This window comes from Ambystoma mexicanum, chromosome 13 (assembly GCF_040938575.1).
Source record: "Ambystoma mexicanum isolate Mex_15411 chromosome 13, UKY_AmexF1_1, whole genome shotgun sequence".
Taxonomy (NCBI): domain Eukaryota; kingdom Metazoa; phylum Chordata; class Amphibia; order Caudata; family Ambystomatidae; genus Ambystoma; species Ambystoma mexicanum.
In genome coordinates, this window is record NC_090938.1 from 536,174,431 (window position 1) to 536,190,858 (window position 16,428).

General features: G+C 46.0%; 1 protein-coding gene across 1 annotated transcript in view; it reads right to left on the minus strand.

Moving 5' to 3' along the window:
* The window catches only part of DBF4B (DBF4B-CDC7 kinase regulatory subunit), a 437,979-nt gene extending 425,562 nt beyond the window's left edge, over positions 1-12,417 (minus strand). The window contains exon 1 of the mRNA XM_069634269.1: positions 12,309-12,417. Coding sequence (XP_069490370.1) covers positions 12,309-12,328 — 20 coding nt within the window. The 5' untranslated portion in view covers positions 12,329-12,417. The remainder of the gene's footprint in view (positions 1-12,308) is intronic.
* Between the last annotated feature and the right edge of the window lie 4,011 nt (positions 12,418-16,428).

Sequence of the window (16,428 nt, forward strand, 5' to 3'; positions counted from 1 at the left end):
CATATCAGTCTTTGTCCCGCCCATATGGGCAGTCCAGCACCGAAATGCTATGGCAATTCCTCTCTGAACAAGAGTACCACCAGCAACCCCATACACGTGTTTCAGCCTTGTTGGGCATCATCAGTGAGGTGAAGCTGAGCCTCTCTAAGTACAGTGAGCAGGGAGTCCACGTCTGGTTGCCCGAGGCATCAGCTTCACCTCACTGATGATCCCCAACAAGGGTGAAACACGTGTATGGGGTTGCTGGTGGTACTCTCGTTCAGATTGGAGTTGCCATTGTATTTCGGTGCTGGACTGCCCCTGGGCAGGACAGACTGATATGCAAATGGATATTTCCCATCTGTGAAAGGCACAGTGAGTAAAAGCAGTGGCTGCGAACTCTCAAGTGGTTAATAACCACTGAACAGGTTATCATGTCTGTTCTTGCGAGAGAGGGGCGCCCGCTACCTTTGTAAAACTATTTGTTAAGGAACCTGGGATTGGTAACCCTAGGTCTCCTGGGGGCAACCAGACGTGGTCTCCCTCTCACTGTGCTTAGAGAGGCATCAGCTTCACCTCACTGATGATCCCCAACAAGGGTGAAACACGTGTATGGGGTTGCTGGTGGTACTCTCGTTCAGATTGGAGTTGCCATTGTATTTCGGTGCTGGACTGCCCCTGGGCAGGACAAAGACTGATATGCAAATGGATATTTCCCATCTGTGAAAGGCACAGTGAGTAAAAGCAGTGGCTGCGAACTCTCAAGTGGTTAATAACCACTGAACAGGTTATCATGTCTGTTCTTGCGAGAGAGGGGCGCCCGCTACCTTTGTAAAACTATTTACAACTCAGGTCACTAATCATCTAGACGATGCATTGATCTCCCAGCAGTTGAAGTAAATCATCATCTGTGGTGACTTAAACCTACCAGACTTAGTGAAAAACAAAGAACCAAGCTGGAATTACGATGACCCATGGCACGTGAAACGCAACCTATGGAACTCCGATGGACTCCAGAGCGAGGTCATTCCTTAATGGCAATTTCAGTGGCGACATGCCCTCACAGCCGACATGAGGGCTATTTATCAACCCCTGATTGTATCTACCAACTTCCTGCCCCTGGTCACCAGCTTCCAGGTGATCGAGACAAATCATAGTGACCACCATCTCCTCCTTTTGGTATGGAAAGCAGCGAGTAGTAACATCCAGGTTTATAAACCTGGATCGATAGAATCCTGTAATGAAGGAACACGCCTTAGATTGACAGCTGTAAAGATATGCTCGTTATCAACCTTTGTGACAGCTGCTTCGTGAGTCGAATATGCACCTTTGTTGGAGGAGTTTCGTTTTCAACCTAGAAACTGAGGCCCTCTGTTAAAAGGCCACTAAACACTTGATGACTGAGAAGATTATTGCGAAAGCTAAACCGTGTTGCTAAGAAATCATGGCTCTGAAGACTTTGTTGAAGCTAAGCTGGCACGGTCAAGCTACAATTGGTTACGCACATCCAAGTATCAGAGATACCAGAACGATGCAGAGGCCATGCTGAAAGCTTTGGCTGACAAGGACCCGCATGAGTTCTGGTCTCTGATAAAACTGGATGATTCCGCCAACTAGTGATCAGTCAAACCCAATGAGTGAGGAAAAGTGGATCACTCACCTTGGAAAACCCTTTCCGACCAGGGATGTTGAGTGAAGGGGGAATCCATGCAGAGTACTGCCCCGTGGGTCACGAACAAGGACAGCAAGGAGATCGTAGATCGAATCAGGAGATTAAAAATGTCGAGCACCAGGCCCAGATGGGCTAACAAACTGTTCAAAGAGTACCCAGAGGACTGGGCAGCTTTCATATCCATTTTGTTCAAACAAATCTCCACATCCCACCAAGTGCCCAGCTCGTGGAGGAGAGCTATAGAGGTTCCGATCTATAAGAAAGGTGATCGGCATGATCCGAAGAACTATCGCACGATCGCCTCGATATAATTGGTAAACTGTATAGCTCTATCATCTTGGACCTTCTTCACACCTGGTGTTGATCGAGCAACTCCGTTCCAAACAGGTTTTGCGAAAGGGTTGGGCACTGCTGTTAATATACTGCTGCTACAAATCCTGAAGGGAAATTCACATGGTCAAAAGGTTAAGAGCTATCTGGTCTTTGCAGACTTAGTCCAAGCATTCGACCATGTGGATAGGGGCCTGCTCTGGACTTACCATGTTGGTTTATACCCGCTAGCCTGAAAGTGAGATAGCCGCAAACTACAATATTCTGCCTAGTTTGCCCAATTCTCAGCCTGCTATGCCATCCACTCTGCTTAGACTTTTACGTAATGAATACACAAAGCTAACTTGATATTTACTTAAAGTAGCGATCAATAGTTTGATCCAGTCTGTACATTTACAGACCTATTTCAAAACTGTACACTGTAGCTGGCCTACAGAGCTCACTTTGCTCTATGATTATGATTGCATTATATATTAGCACCTGCAGTAGAGAGCTCGCCAAACTGTTTTAAGAGCCTTTCTATCAGATCTATGCATTTGTGTCCATTCATGCAGCTAACCTTTTTACAGACACTCATTCAGGGCTTGTAAAGCATTTTCGCCCACCCGCATAGTCAGGCAGGAAGGGCCATTATCATTTGCAGGGTATGTTGGAAACTTTTCTTTAACCTTTACTTTGTTCTCAGTAAATGTCAAATAAAAGTTTCACTGTGCATGGCGTGCCTTTGGGTGACACCAGTGTTTGTTTGTGGTAACGTGCACCATTTTACAGAAAGAATTTGCAAGGCCTGACTTATCTCACTAATGTCTTACTTTAGGGGTATACAAAACTGCTGTATTGTTGCTCATTTTACATCTTGGGTACAAGTATTTTCTGGTGGCATGAAAAACAAAATTGCTAATCAAATGGGTTTGTTTTTGAATCAAGAAAAATTTACTTAGCAAACTCTGCTAATCAATTTTTGAAAACTAATTTATGCCTTGACATGTGCTCAGTATTTTTTTCCCAAGCCTGTACATCCTGCAGGTCTACATTTGTTTGCATTTACCTATACAAATAGGCTAGGCTTTATAGAGAGCACAGCCCTCACAGGGTTTATAGGGAGCCCAACCCTCTTCTAAGATTGGGAGGTGGGTGAAAAAGTTCTGTCCCAATGCCATATATGGATTACCTCCTGCTGGCACCCCCTCTCCACCTCGCTAGTAGCTTGTCTCGCAAAAGAAACGCTTCAATTGTGTCAAACCAGTGTCATTATCTAGGACACACTCTGCAGGAGAGCAGAGAGACACTCAACAATATCCTGAAGTAATACGATTCTCCAAGTACACAAACCCGAAAAAAAGAATGGATTGCCTTTAAATGGCTAATGCCACCAATTGGTTATGTATAGATTGTAGGATTTTACAAACTTACTTTGGAGCCTACTCCTGGACCCCTTCCTTGGTCTGCCAAAGCAGAGATGGCATTTATTAAAATCAAATCAAGAACGGTCAAATGCCCTGGCCTTGGGTTTGCCAGATTACCAAAAGGCATTTATCCTTTATTGTGATGTACGAGATAGATCTGCTTTGGGTGCGATGACTCAAATGCATAATGCTAAACATTGCCCCATCGTTTACTATAGAATGGTACTTGATCCCTCTGCAGCGGGTTTGCCTCCTCGTTTATGCTCTACCTCCAGTTGCTACAACTGTGCCTGAACCCGTTTCCGTAATGTTCATCATGCCGTCATGGCATTCGTCTTGAAGAGAAAAATCACCACATCTTCAATGTTCATTTAAACATGAGAAGGCGTTGCCAGCTGCTTATGTAGCTGTATCCGGATGCTCCATTTCAAACCCTGTTTTCTTACTCCAGACAGTGAGCCCTACTATTGCCCTGTCCTCAATGAGAATCTTCACTCCTAGAAAAGATTTAAATGTGTACCATTACAAAACCCAGAACTTTTCTTGTTTGAGAGATTCTTCAGAAAGACTTAGCTAAGAATAACCTATATGTAGTTAATTTGAGGTTTTGGAAGCATATCGATTATCCAAATACTCATTCAGCACAAGATGCTATAACGCTTGCATTCTAGCAAAATTAAAGTCAGGCATAATCTACGCATTCCCTCTATGCCCATTGCATTAAGACTTGGCATACTGTGGAAACATGGCTTCCTAACCTTAGCAGAAACTTTCTTATGCAATAGTCCTCTATTAAATGCATTACAGTTGCCTTCCGCCTTTGTATTAGTGAAATGCAGGGCTCGCAAAAACTTGTACAAATGTTGCTATTGGTGGCGTATGCTTAGGATTCAGTTCAAACTCAAGCCGTTAAAGGACGATATCCTTGTGTGTTGCAGCAATCGCCCATTTCCACTCTCTAGCCAGGCCATATTGCAGATCTGGCTCCTGAGAAAGAAGGAGTACTGTCTCTTTGAAATTGTAAGCTGCATCATCTCACAGTAGATGGCAAAATGATAGCGCAAAATGGCATTTACCTTATATTGCTACATTAGCTCACTCTGGCCCATTCTGGAAATAAAATTGACAGTCGACTGTACTGCACGACATTTTCCTACTGAGGCTTAACATTGTAATACTTGTACTTCTCGGTTAGCCCACAATGCGAGTCAAGCTGTAAAGTCTTTGCACTCTGCTAATCCTGCCCCTTTCGCAATATTCAAATTGTTCTTATTCAGTTACCCAAATGTGTATCCTATGAATTCTGTTTAATTATAGTAAGCTATGCGTTCTCTGTGTGGAAGCTAGCCGTTGCAGAACAGCAACTAACGGTCAATGTTGCAAAGAAAATTATTACAGACTTTATGGTAGAAAAGACCAAAATCAAGAAAAAAAGACACTAACGGAGGCCAAGTGGTCAAAGAGATTTGCAAAACTTTGAATATCTCCCAAAACTTAAATTGTGCCCATCATCCTCTATCTAGTAGAATTTTAGTACACAGAAATTGTGATATTGCGCTAACCCACAAACCGCGGCTGGTTGCAAGGGTCCTCCAGTCAGACTGCGAATGGCTGGCTCCGACCCATGCCCAACCGGACCTTGACTAGAGCTGATCCGGGAGTGAGATGGGGGGGGGGGGGGCGGGGGGGGTAAGAGTATAGGAATTGCTCGTAATCTGAACTGGAGGCAATGCTTTGTCCTTTGTCCAACTTTTTTTTTTAAATGCCGATATTAAATATAGTTTAGCCAAACTTTGTCAAGTGTCTTACGTGGCCTGAAGTCCTGCAACACAGCAACAACCCCAATCAGAAGATCCACAAGATCTTAAGAGGGTATGTTACGCCCCTGGCTGCGCATGCATTAGGAGGCCAATTGAATATACATTTGGAAGAGGAGACTGTTTTGAATTACTACAAGTCCCTTAAGAAAGCTATGACACTTCTCTATATGTAGGTAAAGGCGGATTGTCGGAGCCTGGCGAATGAACCCCGTAATTTCCTCAAAACGAGGGATTGGATATATCTATATAATCACAGAGAAAGTGTGATTCTTCTGCATCGGATGCCACAGCTTCAGCGGTTGTTCTTGGTAGTGTTGGACCAGTCTCACTGCCACTGAATGCTGACACGGATGCAGAGATCGAGCACCAACTCAACTGTACAAACAAGCGATATGGCAGCTTTTAAAAAATAAAATTCTGAAGGGGTAGGCACAAGTGGTCTATTGCATTCTTTTGGACTGTGTTTGAGAAAGACACCATTTATTTACAATTGACTAAGATGCGAGGCTAGTTGTTAGCCTCAAAAGGGAGGAGTTCTGTGGAGGAAAAGGGCAGATAAACATACATTTCCGATCAATCGCCTTAACGCAATTACAAGTCTTGATAATTTAGTTCTCGAAAGTATGCTAAAAATAACAGTATGCCTCAAATCAGAAATTCAACCACATTTTGAAAGATGTAAATTCAAGTAGAATGGACAATGACGCATTTACTCACACATTTGAACTGCTGAACTAGCATGAATGAGAGAATCGCTTTCACTGCCATAATATCAAAAGCGCATGGATCAAGGCTTATTAACCCATATATGAACATTTTCTTCACCTTAAGTCATGGGCGGGGGTGCTGTTGAGCAGCCGTTGGATGCAGTTGTAGGCTCTCACTGCTCCGCCTGGGCTACCCATATCCTACAATTATCATGCATTCCGAGAAGAACAAACCCTGGGGAAATGTGACTGGCAGAGAGGGGCGAGTCCACACATCACCCCCTTGAAATTTCGGGGGGGAAATCGGACTGGTCTAGCACCAGAAACACTGTCTGAAGATTCACTGCGGCTCAGCGCGGGAAGGAACCCGCAACACCTACTGGGAGAAGGAGCTCCACTGAGTCGCCGAGACCGAAGACTGGGACTCCCTGTGGGACCGGGCTATTTGCCCAGCACCCTAACAGGTGCCCAGCAAGGGGACCCTCCCCCTCTCCTGACCCACCCGACCCACACTGGTGCCGAAGCTGAGAAACACTATGCACCGCCTGCCCAGTCACCCCTGCAGCAGAAGCCCGCCACCAGCCGAGTCGCCTGGCACTGCGGACAGGGACACACTGACTCACCCGGAGCAGCGGAGGCACCACAAGGGGAACACCGTCCACCCCTCCAGAGTGGCCGGGAGAGAGGACCCTGTGTGAAGGCACATCACGAGCAGACCCGGGGGCCGCCGTATAAACGTGCTTCCTGCCACACAAGTGGGGATTCCTGGGGGCATGGGTGGGGGCACGCCACTCCGGGCACAGTGACAGGTGAAGGCCGGGGTTCTGTTGCCGGCATGCACCCCCCTCCCCATCCCCTATTGGTGCCCAACAGCAGAAATAAGATGCCTCGCTCTGCGAGTGGAAAAGACCCCTCAGTGCTGGCAGACCTTTTGGAGCACTACATCCAGCCTTGGGGGCCAAAGGAACACCCCACAAATAATACTCCTGAATTAACTGACTATTGCTGAAGCCACAGGGGGCAGAAGCCCCAAGGAGAGCCGAGGCAACACCCAAGATAAAGGGGACAACACTGGAGCCGGTTAACCAGCCGGAATTGCAAGGGCTAGACAGCATCCGCCGCCCTGGAACGTTTCCCCCCGAAGCCTCTCCCTCCCCAAGGGTCATACACGTTGGCTGCTGCCTGGTAGTACTCTAAAAACAATTGCGAACTGAGGGTACTGCCCTCCCCTGAGCCTATTAGCGCGCCCAGGACAACGGGCCGCACCCGCTCCACCTCTAAACCCTGCGCTGTGATAATCCACTTACCGGCGCGTCTCCTGGGGTGGCGAGCACCCGCGTTGGTACACTGCTGGGCCTCTAAGATCAACCTTTGTTTATGTTTATTCATTTATATTGTGCGCCAGACCCGAGGGTATGAGGGCGCAGGAGCATCAAGGATATTCTCAGCTTGGTTACAGTGCTGTACAGTAATTTACAGAGTGTACAAGGGTTAAGGCAGTTGTGATAAATGCAATGATAAACAGTTTACAAGTATACATATTTACATAATTTGCAGTGACAAGGTACGTTAGCGGTCATTCTTTATCCACTGAATGTAATTGTGTCTAAAGGGCGGCGGGTAGGTTTGGGGTGTCCTTAAGGAGGGTGGCAGGGAGTTCCAGTGTTGGGCTGCTTTCACCTGGAAACTTACCGCCCCTACTGTTACCGACCTTGAGAACAGTAAGACACTCGCCCCCAGACCAACCCGCCAAACTGACTGATAGGGAGACGCATGCTTCGCAAAACCTCGGCACTGAACAAAATTGATGGTACACGATGTCCGCCTGGGTGAAAGCCCCTAACCCCATATACCATGCTGCGAAAAACGCCTCAACCTACGAAGCAGGTCAAACTGTCACTCACAGACATTATGGTGGCAATCAGCGAATCTAGGATGTCAGTGGGGACAAAAAATAAATAAATTTAAAAAAAACCGAAGGACTAACCTCTGAAGTCTCCTTCCTGCATCAAGACCTGCGGAAGCCGACATCCCGAGTGGGAGACACGAAGCAGAGGATCTCAGACACTGAAGACATGATTAAGAAACTGGAAGACCGCCTGGAACATGTGGAGAAGAAACTCACCACCCTAGAGACTAGGGCAGAAGATAGCAAAGGCAGATCCCGCCGCAACAACCTCCGCATCTTGGGGCTTCCGGAACATCCATGGAACTCTTCCTAGAAGGATGGCTCTCGGACCTCATGGCCCCCAAAAAACTCCTCCATTGAGAGGGCACACAGGATCTCATCTGGCAGACCAATACCCTGAGCCCCTCCACGTATGGCGATTGCCAGGCTCATGAACTATAGGGAACAGGACACAATCCTCCATATGGCACGTGCAACAGGCCCGATCACATATAATGGGAATCGGATTGGGTTGTTTCCTGACAATACCTGAGAAGTTCAGAAATCCTGTCAGTCCTTTAATGTTCAGGGATGCCACTTTTCTTCCCTGCCACCCTCAAACTGTACCACAACGCAGTCCATGCGTTCCATAACCCGCGGGAATCTTGGGAATGGCTCGAGATGCAGGTTCTATCTTCCCCAAGCTCAAGAGACCACACACTGCGGAAGGAGGAAGGTCTAAATACCCCGGTCCGGGGCCAAACTCCTATACCAAGCATGGACAGCAGAGAGAACAACTCGCCTGGCAATGCAGGAAAGACTGAACACCGAAGACGTTCCAAGCGGCCTACAATAGTCTGAACCGCTTTTGGGGGGGGGGGGTGGGTTGAGTCCCTACTTGCTTCACAACTCTCCACTCCCCAACCACTATATACTCAGCATTGTGAAAACGGAAACCAAAAGTGGACAGCCCAGGTCGGGAATGAGGAGCAGAGGACTAGCGCCCAGGGAGTTCCCCGAATAGGTTCTCATCAGTTCATGGTTTCATATGTTAGGGCAACAGGTCCTTCTGGTTGGGGGGGTTTGAGTACAGGGTGGAGGGAGTTTATGGGATACGGTCACTAAGACCTACAGAACAGAAAGTTATGAGACGGCGGTGAGGTGGACTTCACCAACCACGACAAACTGTTCATTGCTGTTGCACTGGGAGTTGGGAAACGTTTGATTGCTGCAACATGGGGTTCGGCTGAACCACTAAGCCTAATCCGATGGTCTAACAAAGTTACTTGGTGCACATCCATGAAACGTCGCATCTACAAAGCAGGGGGTTGCCTCCGAAAATTTCTGAAAATATGGGGGGAAATGTATGGACGAACAATGAACCTGCCACCTCTTTTGCTGCCTGAAGAGACTCAATGTACCTGTGTAAGGCCTCTCATTACTGATATTCTGAACACACCACTTGACCCTGCTGCCTTTTACTCACTCATATGTATGTTCACGGTATGAATATGTAAAATTAAATTTAAAAAAGTTGTATGTGGGCGCAAGGATGAGTCAGTGTTGTACCTGGACTATGCACTGGCTGACAACACATGCCTGCCTTAATAGACACTTGAGCATCTAAAAACGAGCTGTGCACTTCCATTTCAAGGTACTGTGACTGCAGATAAAAATATCAATGGCTAAAGTAAGGATTTTCACTTTGAGGGTCCAAACCAATACCACTTGAGGGAGTGTTTAAAAACAAACTATAGTCACGGATAGAAAATGTCAAGTCTTGCTCCTATGTAACCCAGATAAGTAAAGCCACCACGCTAGGTTGTGAAACGGCAGAGGTACTGGAAGTCAACTTCACGGATGGAGTACATATTAAAAAGATGTAGACAGCCTTAAGAAATACGACACTTCCAAAGAGCGTGGTGTCTCAAAGGCCAACGCGTCAGGCTGCAAATAGATGACACTCTGCAACCTGTTGTCATAAAACAGTGAAGTGTTCCATTCCAACTATGTCACCAAATACAACTAAAGGAGAATAAGCCAGAGAACAAAACTATTATCGAAAAAATTATCTGGAGCCACCTGGCGAGTGTACCCAATATTTGTTGCCACATACTCAAAATAACATGGCGGAAATTGAGAGTCTATGAGCAGGAGCTAATACCAGCTCCTGGGTGTCGGGCATCACCCTGTAGGCAGGATCTACCCAAGGGGAACCAGGAGCTACCAGAGATGCACCTTTAACTTTTTGTATGAACTATTGTGTTTAAATGTATATTAGATATGTTCTAATTCTTCGTTATTAACATTCTGAAATACTCAAAAGTGAATGTCGCATTTGCATGTTGTTTGGAAGGCACCAGTTGGCCGTAGGAGAAAACGGTAAGCTTCTGGTAGCTGTTGGTTTCAAGCTAACCAGGCTCTACTATGCTAGAACCAGGAGCAAAATAGCTCCCAGCTCCCCTCAATTTCGAATTCTGTGGCTCCATTGGAACCTGCGCAGAACACAACCAATATTAGGCCATAAAGTTGGAGCGCCACCAGACCATTGATGACATAGTGGCTGACTTGAAGGGAGACTGGGTTCTTCTACAAGCTGGACCACAACTAAGGTACCACGCGAGAATACTTCAACCTACGTAATATCACTTTCTCTGCCCACTGTGGTCCACGACAGTACAAACGTGCCAGTTTTATGGGGTACTCTGTGGCAGAAGTATTTCAGCATATAGTAACAAGATTACTGGATGGACTAACTGGTGTTGAGGTCTGTGTCCTATGCTTCAAGCGAGGTCAAAAACACTGAACTGCCTTGGCGCTCACCCGGTTTCAAGAACAAGCTCCAACACTCAAATGAGCCAAATGTTTTTTTCTGAGCGCTGGCATTAAATTCATTGGTCATATTTCGAGCGGCTGGAGTGTCTGATGACCTTCCCAAGAACTATGATCCGAAGAGCAAATATGAGGCCACTGCCTATGATCCAGTGACCACACGTGGTGACATTCCACCACCACCAGTCCAGACGAACGAAGACACCGAGGGGCCATCCAATCTACTACCTCATTGACTCAAACTAGATATCCCAGAAGACCCCCCAGCCATTCACCAGTAGACCTAAAGGACGATTTTGTGCATGAGTGAGATGAACATTTAGCCACGGGCCAACGGTGAACAACAACTGCAGATAGTTCCTACAAGCGAGACATGTTTGCACTCAGTTTGTTTGAGTTGCATGTTGCTATACTGTCGACACAATCACGTGGAGTCAAATGGCCCCAGCATTTAAGCAGGTGTGGGACGCTTACAGTCGCGCTGTGTGAAGGTGTAAACTATCGCAAAGGGGGTGAGGAAGGGGACCATGCTACCACCCAACAGCCCTACTAACAACCACTATAATACCAACCATTTCTACTCCAATTTGACACCCTCAGCACGTACAAGTCTGCACGTGAACATGTCATGCCACCACTACCGCACCATCACATAGCTCCCATCAAGTGCCACTCCTGCACCTCTATAAAAGAGGCAGAACGCCTGAACCAGGTAACTATGTTGGCCATCACTTTGCTCTGGAATATTGTTCTCTTCGCCCAAGTACCACAGAAGTTATTTCGTAACCCAACGAATTTTGAACACTTACTAGCCCTTTTCAAGCACTGACTCTGTGCCGGTACATTTTCCATCGGGGGTCCCTCTGCATAAATTGCTTGGCTTTGCCCGTATACCGCATTTTGAATTTACGACCCAACATTCTTGATATCTGAACCCATTCACTTTCATATAATAACAGAGCCCATTTTCTTCAATACTCTTATCGTGGATAGTCCTGTTCTCCATCGGTACACCTTGTAGTGTGCTCTCGTTGCCTCAGAAAATGTCTAATAGTCAACCTATACAAATATCACCCTCATCCAATTAGCGGCTTTGTTTTGGTTATAGTTCGTCTCCTCTGACCTCGAGTAAAATGATGTGTCTAGGAAGCTTCCTCTTCAGTTTGCAACATTGACCTGAAAATATCAGCTACCTTCAGAATTGAACCCGGAGGTCACCCTCGCCCACACGCATATGGTTACTCGTCGTTCAGTACCCTTTCTCATTCCCCCTTGCTGAGTTCCCCCGCCGTTTAAGCACCTGTCCATCCACCTACCACAGTTGGCACTCGGTCCTTCATAAAGCTCGGGTTCCCAGCACTCCACACTTACCTGGGTAGGGGGACCCTCGGCGTTCTCCTCATTAGACATGACTTCAAGTGCACTATCCAAACCTAGCCACAGCTGTCTTGGGCGATACCCTTGCCCCTGAAAGCTCAAGCTAACCACCCCGGCATGCTGACGAGGGTGTAAAACCATGTTATTTGGGGCGGACGCGCTGCCAAGCGTAGCTCAGAGTTTCCACAAGCATTAACCAGTTCGGACTTTTGAACCCACATCTTACAATCACGTCACGTGTGTAACACCACTCTCTCTTTCTTTCTTTCTTTCTTGCAGTTGTAAGCATACCCTCACCTGGCCGAGGGCACCTTCATTCCTAGGCAAGGGGAACACACACAAGTCCCATTTTCGATGCCAATCCACCACCGGCTCTTTCTTTAGATTTAAATTTCCAACAGGCCCGCCCCGGATGCTATGTCAGTGGGAGGGGACGGGAACCAGGAGAGTGCACTATCGCTGCGCGTTCTGGGTAACGATGAAAGAGAAGAGGGACTCACAAAAATCACCGAACAAATTTGGTGCCTGTCACTTCACGGCTGTAGATTAAGATTACTTAGAGTGCTGCGTAGTCTCTTTACGGTATTTACTTGTGAAGCACCAACCTCAAAGACATTGACTATATTTAAATAAGCCCCGCCTTCTTTCTGGCAAGTAACTCTTTTTGGCTATTAGGTGGCAGCAATTTACCACCTATATTGCGCATTCCATAGGAGGACATATAAGAGGGAGATGACGTGAAGGACAAACAGTTTGTGGGTGTTTGGTTATTTACTCACACATTGACAGCCCACGTCCATGCTAATCATTTTGGCAATTCCCAATCTCAACCTTTGGCCATTTCTTTTTGTGTAATAAACATTTCTTAACCCAAATGTACCTTCAGACCCTTGATTTATATGATTATCTTGCAATGTTAATGTTAGAGGTGTTTGTACCATGCTGCACCATCACCAACGGAATTGGTCCTCAGGCGCTCAGGCGGATCTGCAAACAAGAAGGGGGGGCGGAGGGGGCTGTTAGTTGGGTGGAGAGGAAGTAGGAAAGTGAGAGGGTGGTGTCCTGTAGGCAGCTTCAGTTTGGTTTTCACTGTGCGCCAAGCTTGGGTGCGAATATTGGATCGATGTGAGACCTTGTGTGCTGTTGGTGTGGCTTATTTGTTGATTGTTGTTGCAATGTGGTGAAGCGTGTGCGGTTTGCTGTGCTGTGTGAGAGGGTGGTTGTGTGGATTTTTGGGTGAGATAAGTATGCAGACATTTGAGCTAGTGGGTTATTTACAAACCCCAGTTCCCTTCCTCTATTCCTTGTCAGTGATCCATTACTAACTGTGTTTACTTTGCAGGCCACAATATTATTGACATATCCTTCCCCTTCCATCCTGATCTCTCCCTGATCGTTCTTTGATACGATTCTATCTTTCAATTGCTAGAATATGCCGTACATTGGTCTTCCCTTACTTCAGTAGATGAGCGGTAGTTTAGGGAGACGGGGGATCGGCATCCTCTCTCAGCTTTGTTTAGATGTGTAAGTGCCCCGTTGGCTTTCTTTCTAGTTTTGGGGTAAAGAGCCAAGATTTGAGGAGTTTTCTGAATAGGAGGTGATCTCGTGTTACTTATGTTCTTTGGTAAATCGTTGCAGTTTTTTGGGGCGAGGTGGGAAAAGGAGGATCCTCTGAATTTTCTTTTGTTGTAATGTTTTGGTTAGAAACAGATGTCGCTGCTGGATCTAAGTAGCCTTGTTGGGAGGTGTACATTTAATTTTTCTCTTAGGAACTTCGCGCCTTGGACGTGGATTGCTCTGTGCGTTATGCACATTAATTTGAACTTGATTCGCGTTTTATTGGTAGCCAGTGTAGCGTTTTCAGTGCTGGAGTGATGTGTTGTCTTCAAGGTAGTTTGAGGAGCAGTCTAGCTGCCGCATTTTGTATGAGTTGTTCTGGCATACCCAGATATAGGCTATTGGCTTGGTCTACTCTGGACATGACGAGAGCGATGACAATGAGTGTTTTGTTAGTGAATGACAGGATCCTTATTACTGCTTGCAGGAGAAAGAAGCATTTCTTGGTTAGAGCATTTACTTGTGACTCTTTACTTGTGGGTAAGCATGTTGTCCATCATGTCACGGAATTCCTCCCTTCTCACCTGAGATCACTCTTTGCAGGATTTCTTGGAGGAAGTCTTCTTGCGCACGGATCGCGTTTTGTACAAGCCCGCGCGAGTCTCCTCTGACTCCAGCGTGCGTTCAGCGTTCCAGGATACTCGGATGCTCAGGATGTCCAGGAAGCGAGGAAGTGTACACGAAGGAGGTACACAAAATCCGGGAAACAAGAAAAGAGATGAGGGAGGAATGATTTGGGAAAATTAGAGGGTCCAGGAACCAAGGATAGGGTAAAGTTCAGCGAACTACGGAGCACACGTCTAGTCACCACCAGCGATAGCGTTGAGATGCGTGGGGCTGCGGGGGCGTGGTCTATTTGTAGAATGTGCTAAGTCCGACGTGGAAGCTAGTGCAAAGCATACCACGTTAGACGGCCATGTTGGGAGTATCAAAGAGTGCAAGCCCTGTTATGACAAGGACCAGGAAGTCCAAAAGGGGCACGTTCTGTGGATCATGACACATCAAGACTCCCAGGTTTTTTACAATGAATATTGGTGCTGGGTTGGGCCAAGTTCTGTTGGCCAGAGGATGTAGTGGTTTTCTTCTCTGTTTTTTCTGCAAATCATAATTTCTGTTTGGCCTGGGTTGAGTTTTAGGCAGTTCGAGTTCATCCAGTTGTAGATTTCACTGAGGCAGTTCTCCAATGTTGTGTTTTCTTCTTGTGTGTTTTGTATTTAGTAAACTATTTGTGTGACATCAGCGTAGTTGTAACAGGTGAGGGTGTGTCTTTTAATGATCCTGATTAGTTGAGACAGGTAGATGTTGAATAATAGTGGTGAGAAGGATGATCTTTGTGGTAATCTGCATGAAGACTCTCTTGGGCTGTATTTGAAAGGTTTGATCCATATGTTTTCTTTTCTGTTTGTTGGGAAGTATTTGATCCATAGTAAGGCACGATCGTGATTCCAATTTCTTCCAGTCTCATGATGAGGATGTCGTGGTTAACTGTGTTGAATGCCGCAGAGAGATCCAGAAGTATCAGCGCGATACTGTTGTCTGAATCTGCGTTTGTCTTTAGATCATCCCAAAGTAAGAGAAGTGCTGTTTCGGTTCCACTCATCGTTCTAGAGCTTGCTTGTGCCTGGTCCAGTAGGCGGTGCTCTTCTATGAATTCTTGGATAGTTTTATATATGTATGTTTCCAGCAATTTAGCTGGGAAATGGATGGTGGAGATAGGTCTGTAGTTGGAGAGGTCCTCCATGTTTCTTGCTGTGTCCTTGAGAAGCGGCTTGATGTATGCTGATTTGAAGGATTGTGGCACTTTCCCTGTTGAGATTGATTGGTTGAAGATGTTCTGTAGTATTCCATGGGTGTTCCTTTTGAGAGGATTGATTTGTATATGTGTGGTGGGCAGGGATCTGTGGGGGAACCCGATTTGTTGCTTTTGTTTACCAGTTTGACAAATGTCTCCACTGGTATTTGAGGGAAGCTTCGAGGTTTGTTCAGGCATTCTTCGTAGAGATGCGTGGGTTGCATATTATCTTCGCATGGTCTGCTTTGTAAGTTCTGTTGGATGGTCTTGATTTTGTTTTTGAAATGGTGTGCAAGATCATTGCATAGTTTCTCCGATGGTATTGGAGTATTGTTGCAGCCAGGTGTTTTGTTTTGTTTCGTTTATGATTTTAAAGAGTTCTTTTTGGGTATTTGATGCTTTGAAGATTCTGTTGTAGTATTTCCTTTTTGCTTTTTTGTATTTCCTTTCTGTATGAGTGGATATGTTGTTGGAGTTTGAATTTCTTTCTGCACTCCTCCATTCTAGTTCAAGTTTCAGATTTTTCCTTTTCATGGTGCTGAGTAGTGCGGTAAAGCATTTTGCTATTGCTCTTTTGCGCAATAGGGTAAACAGTTTTTCTTTGGCGAGCTTGTCTATTGTTGTCGTGATGCAGTTGTGAAGTAATTCTGTTTTTTTTGTCCAGGTCAGCTTCGTCCATAATTGTTGCTTACGGTTTGCTAATTTCCAGTAGTTCACTTAAGTTGCAATATTTGATAATATTTGATAGTTCTCCAGTTTCTTTTCATGATGATCATGATGATCAGCAGCTTGTCCTACTGTTTGATTATTGGTGTGGCCAGTGTGATTACGAAGGGAATGATGAGATGTGGCGAAGATTGTGTCTAGTATATGTCCTGCAGTTTGGGTGACTCCTTTGACTAGTTTATGTAATTTCATTGTTGCTAGTTGGCTGGCTAGAGATGTTTGCATGTTATTGGTTTCCTCATCGAACCAAATGTTGAAGTCACCGAGGATAATCAGGTGATT